Source organism: Pteropus vampyrus, unplaced genomic scaffold (assembly GCF_000151845.1).
Source record: "Pteropus vampyrus isolate Shadow unplaced genomic scaffold, Pvam_2.0 Scaffold28, whole genome shotgun sequence".
Classification (NCBI taxonomy): domain Eukaryota; kingdom Metazoa; phylum Chordata; class Mammalia; order Chiroptera; family Pteropodidae; genus Pteropus; species Pteropus vampyrus.
Genome location: NW_011888809.1, coordinates 1775455 through 1781772, shown reverse-complemented (window position 1 = coordinate 1781772; position 6318 = coordinate 1775455). Strand labels below are relative to the sequence as shown.

General features: G+C 35.2%; 1 protein-coding gene and 2 pseudogenes across 3 annotated transcripts in view; all 3 read right to left on the bottom strand.

Moving 5' to 3' along the window:
• Window positions 1–5123, bottom strand: part of LOC105289799 — a 7287-nt pseudogene extending 2164 nt beyond the window's left edge.
• DNAJC27 (DnaJ heat shock protein family (Hsp40) member C27) overlaps window positions 1–6318 on the bottom strand; it is a 33853-nt gene that overhangs the window by 26436 nt on the left and 1099 nt on the right. For 2 of the 3 annotated variants that reach the window (XR_895689.2, XM_011356547.2), the window contains exon 1: window positions 5785–6046. The exons of the other annotated variant lie outside the window; for it this stretch is intronic. Coding sequence is in view for 1 of the 2 variants with exons in the window: in XM_011356547.2 (XP_011354849.1) it covers window positions 5785–5871 (87 nt within the window). In the remaining variant the exon portion in view is untranslated. Of the gene's footprint in view, window positions 1–5784; window positions 6047–6318 lie in introns of those variants that run through there. 3 annotated transcript variants of the gene reach the window in all.
• LOC111737577 lies at window positions 2861–2979 on the bottom strand (annotated as a pseudogene).

Sequence of the window (6318 nt, the reverse complement as noted above, 5' to 3'; positions counted from 1 at the left end):
TATCTTATAAAAATATAGCCTTTTTCTAAATTATTCATGGGAGTAAGGGGCCTGGAAGTCCTTTAGCTCTGGTATGCTATTTAAACACTAGTCCTAAGTGTTTAAAGAGATACACATTTAAATAGTAGTGTTAATAACCACTTCCTATAACACAAAGAGATGGGGTTCTTGGTCCTTAGTATCTCACAATCTACTTAAATAACATAAAATAGAATATTTTTGCTTTCATTATTTTTCTTAAATAATTTTTAGGCACTTCTCTTTTAATGAAATTCCAATTACAATATTAACAGGTTTGAGTCTTTAAAAAAACGAACAAACCAGAATTATCCTAAAATTCATATGAAAGAACTGTCTGAGAAGAACTAATCAAAGTAGTTAAAAGAATAACAGAGCAGGGCAGTAGAAAGAGGAGGAAATTTGCCTTGACAGATATTAAAATATAATCTGAAACTAATTAAGATATTATACTGGCATAAGAGTAGACAGATAAGTAAGTCAGCAGAACAGACCAGAGAGCCCAGAATAGATCCCATTATGTAAGGAAATTTAAAAAGTGAGAAAGGTGATATTTAAATCAATGAGAAAAGAATGATTTATTTGGTAAAATGCTAATGGCACAATTGAATACCCATCTGGAAAAAAATTAAGGCCCATAACCTCCCTATATACAAAATAAATTACAACGCTCACTTTAGCAGTGCATATACTAAAAAAGTAAATAATTACAGATGGATTTATGATTTAAGCATCTAAAAATAACATAAAAATTTCACAAGGAAATGTGCAACACATATATAACCTTAGGGACTCCTTTCAATCAAGAAAGGAAAAGCCAGAAAACATAAAAGAAATGACAGACATAATTGTATATATATAAATAATAATAAAAGCAATTGTATGACAAAATAGCTGTAAAAATATTAAAAGACAAAACATATGTGGGCAAATATTTGTAACTAATATGACTGGTAAAAAGTTAATATCTCTAATGTCTCTAAACCATAAAAATTGATAAGACACATCAACCAATAGAAAAATAGGTATGGAGTATAAATTGGGCAATACACATATTAGCACATCCAAAATCCAATAAGCATATGAAAAGATGCTCAACTTCATCTGTAGTCAGTGAAATGCAAATTAAAGTAACAATGAAATTATTTCTTATTAACCAGATTGGTCGTAGTAATTAAAATAATGACAACACCTGAGTTGGTAGGGATTTTGAGAAAAGGGTACTTGCGTACTGCTGTTAGAACTATACCTTTTTTTTAAAGAGCAACCAGCAATAGCTACTAAAATTTAAGAATGTGCTCTTCGAATCAGCAGTGTTATCCCTGGGACTCTAGTCCATAGAAATTACAGTACCAGTATTTAAGGATATACATATAGGCATACATCAGAGATATTGTAGGTTTGGTTCTGGACCACTGCAATAAAGCAAGTCACATGAATTTTTTTTGGTTACCCAGTGCATATAAAAGATACATTTATATTTATACTGTAGTCTATTAAGTGTGCAATAGTATTTTGTCTTAAAAAACACCAATGTACATACCTTAAGAATTTTTATTGCTAAAAAATGCTGACCATCTTTTTGCTGATGGTCTTACCTTCAATTTGCAAAAAACGCAATATCTGTGAAGTGCAATAAAACAAGGTATGTCTGTACGTGTGCACACGCACATGCGCATGCACATACAAGGTATTTATTACAATAGTTTGTAATAAAGAAAAAAAGCTGGAAACACAGTGAATTCTCATCAGTAGAGGGAATACGTACATATCATGGACTATTGTACAACTATGAAGAAGAGCGAACAGAGCTATGTCAGATAACTTGGAGGAATTTCCATTATCTACTGTTAGGAGAGAAAGGCAAACTTCAGAGAAGTACATACTACAATACTGTATGATGAGGGTATTTTTGACCATAAGTAAGAGAAACCCAATTCAACTAATTTAACAACAAAATATTTCTTTAATATAACTAGATATCTAGAATTAGTGCAAGCTTCAAAGTTGGTTGATATAAAGATTCAATGGTAATGTCATTAGGAAACTTCAGACCCTAGAGGACCCTGAGAACTGGGCTGGGGCTTTGGGAGCAAGTTGACTGCCAAGGCAGAGAGTTGAACTGGATATAGACAAAGACCACAGAGAAACTTCAGGGTTGCCCTACGAAGGAGATTATGCCTTTGGGAAGCCCCTTTTCCTCACTGCATCTCTAGAACTTCTAAAACAATGCTGAATAATAAAGGAAAATAGTGAGTATCCTTTCTCGTTTCTAATTTTAAAGGAAATGGTATTAGCACTTTACCATTTGGTGTGTTTGCTGTTGGTAGGTAGTAAATAATGTTGTATCATATTTAAGTAGTTTCCTTTTATCCTGACCTTAAATTGTTTACTAGAACTGACTACTTGATTTTATCAAATGTTATGATACTGAAAATATTTACTCCAGTAATCAGTTGATATAACAAATTATAACAAGTTGATTAACATCTTGATATTGAACCATGTTTGCATGCATGTGATAAACCATATTTTCTAATAGTTCATTATTTTTTATATATTGCTGAATTGTATCTGTTGCTATTTAGAAATTATGCATCTCTATGTATATATGAAATTGGTATATACTTCTTTTTTGATACTATATCAAGTTTCGCTATTTAAGTTACCATGACTTCATATACAATAAATTGATGTCCTATTCATATTTTTCTTTACCTTGGAATAACTTAAATAACTGAAAGTATGTGTTATTTAAAGCTTAAATAAATCTTATTCATGAAGCCATATGATTCTGATACATTTTTAGATAGTAAGCCTCTTAATTACTTTTTTTTTTTAAAGCCTACAGCACCTGGTATTCCTAGGTGGTCTCCCATCCAAGTACTAACCAGGCCCAACCCCGCTTAGCTTCCAAGATCAGACAAGATCAGGCATGTTCAGGGTGGCATGGCCATAGACTCTTAATTACTTTTGTAATTCCTTCTGAGATAACTGGTCGATTGGATTTTCTACTTCTTTTTGAATTTTGGTAATTTATATTTTGCTGAAAATCCTCCCTTTCCTTGACATTTTCAAATGTGTTCCTATAGAACTGTAGATAGTATTCACTAATTAATCTTTTAATTTCTTCTGGTATGTGATTATTCTCTTTTTCCGTACAAATCTTGTAATTTTTTGCTTTCTCTATTTTTCTTAAATAGAATTTTAGACTTTGCTTTTTCATTAATCTTTCCAGAGAATTTTTTTTTTTTTGGTTTATTTTGTGTCCTTTTTCTAATGTCTTAAGTATTAAGTTACTTAATACTTGATATCTTAAGTAATATTTTTAATTGATATACCATACCCGAAAATTCACTTTTAAGGTGTACAATCCATAATTTTTAACATACTCACAAAATTATGCAACCATTAAATTCCTTTAGTTTTTATCTCTTCTTTAGAAATGAATAAAATAATTCATTCTCTTTTGACTACAACTTTAATTTTGTCTTGAAGGTTTTGGTAGAGATTCTATCCTTTTCATTGCTTCCTGGTTATTTTGTCATTTGTTTTGATTTGCCTTTTGATCCAAGGATTATTTTCTAGGGCATTTCCTAATTTTTAACTTAAATTTGTTTATCTGTATACCTTTCTATATTTTCCAGATTCTTTAAATGAGTATGTGCTACCTTTACAACTAAGGGAAAAATTTTTTTAAGTTATATTTAAATCTTTTATCCACCTAAAATTTATTTTTGAGACAGGAATGCAATAGGAATCCACTCCACTCCCAAATAGGTAGTTGTTCCAATAGTACTTATTAAATGATTCCTACTTTCTCACGTAATTTTATTACATTTGTTGTAAAGTGAATTTCCTTATATGTTTGGGTTTATTTCTGGACTCCATTCTGTTCCACTGATGTCTATTTTACCTTTCTGGTATCAATAGGAAAAGCTTGGTAACTTTAAAATGTGTTTTAATATCTGATAGAATTAATCTCTCATCTTTTTTCACAATTTTCTTGGTTATTGTCACATTTAATTTTTCATAAGGATTTTAGTACATTTTATTATGCTCTGAAGAAAAAAACCATTGGTAATTTAATTGGAATTGAATTACATTTGTAAATTTTAAAGAATTGACATTTCTACAATATTGAGTGATCCTAATTAAAAAGAAATATTTTCTCATTTGCCTAAGTAATTTTACATCCCTTCATAGAGTTTGAAATTTTTCTTCATATAGGTCCTACCCATTTCTTCTTAAATTTAACCTAGGCATTTTATTCTGTTTTTTTATTGTAAATTAAAAGTTTTCAGTTATATGTTCCAAACCATTATAATTTGATACAGTAAAGCTATTAACTTTTGTATACTAGTTTTTCCTTATTGAATTTTCTTATCGTTTCTAATAGCTTTTCAGTTAATTCTCTTTGGGTTTGCAAACAATAATATCATTAACAAATAATAATAATTTTGCCTTCTCTTTTCCAGTACTTCAAATTTTATTTCTTGCCCTTATCTAATTGCACTGGCTAATAAATCTAGAATAATGTTAAATAAATGTGGTGATACTGGGCATTTGGGGCTATTTCTAATGTTGCACTATTAAGCATAGTAAAATTACAAAAGCGACGCATGCTCACTTTGCCAGTTTAGTACATAACCTAGAGGCTTTTTATTTTTTTTCTTTTTAATGCCTGGCACATAGTTGATGTTTGATAAATGTTGACTTTCACTGAATGCTTTGTTAATACATATTTACACACGGAGATACATAGTAAAGGATAATGCTAAATGGAAAGAAAAGACACTAAAAAACTTTTACTGAGCATTACCTATGTGCAGGAAGCTGGCCTAAACCTTCTCCTCAACAGCTCTTTTGGCATCTAAATCCTACTTGGAGTTGATTTTGACAGCATGCAATCATGGAAAGAGAACTGCAGTGGGAGTGTGAAGACCCAGGTTCTAATTCTGTCTCTGCCACTACTAATTTGATGACCTTCGGAGGTTCTTAACCAATAGCGTTCAGTTACCCAAAAGGAGAGACAACTTAGGTGAAGAAGAGGCAGTCTTAGAATCCATTTGGGAAAAGACCTTCAGTTACCTTTCGCCGTCCATCCCTCACCAACATATAACGGGAGGGCTTATAGATGATACCCAATAGACGGAACAAAGAAGAACTAAAGTTCCTTTGAAAAATGGATGTGGTGACAAGTGCCAGAAATAAAAACAAAACATACGAAGTAACGCAGGCTCCTTGACATCCATCGCACCTCCCCTGTGAAACACGTCAGCATCAGTTATGCTCTCTTACAGCTAAAATGGTAGATTCTGGGCTCCATGTCTGCAGAGCAACATTTTACAGATCCCCAATCCTCTTACGCACCCCGTAAATTCCCTTTGGTTCCCAAGCACTGCTTGGGGTAACTAAACTTTTATTCTCCACCTCTCAGTCCTGGATGTGTCACGTAGAATGCAGATATGGTATCTAAGCAGACGATCTGCCAGTAGGACCCAGGCCTCCTTACTCTCTTTGGAGTACATTCAAGGGTTAAGGGTCACAGAAGACATCTTCTTAAGGAGAGTGACGTCGGTGGAGAAGGGGACAATCTTAAGGTCAAAAAGGTCAGTAGAGTTTTCCTCGAAGAGCCACATCCCCAGGAGGAGACGGGGCCTGCTCAGGGGCGGGAAGGAGGCTGGGCCCCAGGCTGCTGAGTGGCCGCCCTCCCAGCCAATCGGCATGTAGTAGAAGTCCCGCCCCTCCCGGCGAGGTACTCACTTTTCCCACTTCGGCGTTGCCCATGGAGATGACTTTGATGCGCAGGGACTTGCCAGGCTCCTTCCGCTTCGGCATGTTGGCCTCCATTGCCCTCGCTCTCTCGGGGCCACCCGCCTCGGTCTCTTCTTGTTCACTAAGCTGGCCCGTCCCTCAGGTCTCCTCATCCAATAGCGAAACCGTTGTTACTGTCACCGCCCCGGCTCCGCGGCTCGCCATCCCTGCCGCTGCCTGGCAGCGGGCGCAAGCGGTTAGTAGCGCAGGGAGCTAGGGGAGGGAGAAAAGAGTCTCGCGATGCTAGAAAGGGGCGGCGTGACGTCATCGCCAGGCCCTAGAGCAGAGACTGTGGTTACCTGATTCCTGGGACCTAAGGAGTCTGGGCGCCTCCCTAGGCAGGCGACACAGAGAGTGGCTGGGTTTACTTTTAACGGAGTGCGCGGCATTATGTCCACAGGCTCCAGGACATAGGCATTTGTTATATTCACAGCCGAGTAGTAGAAATTTATTGGCTGTTCAGGGCAGATTCTCAGGTTGGGA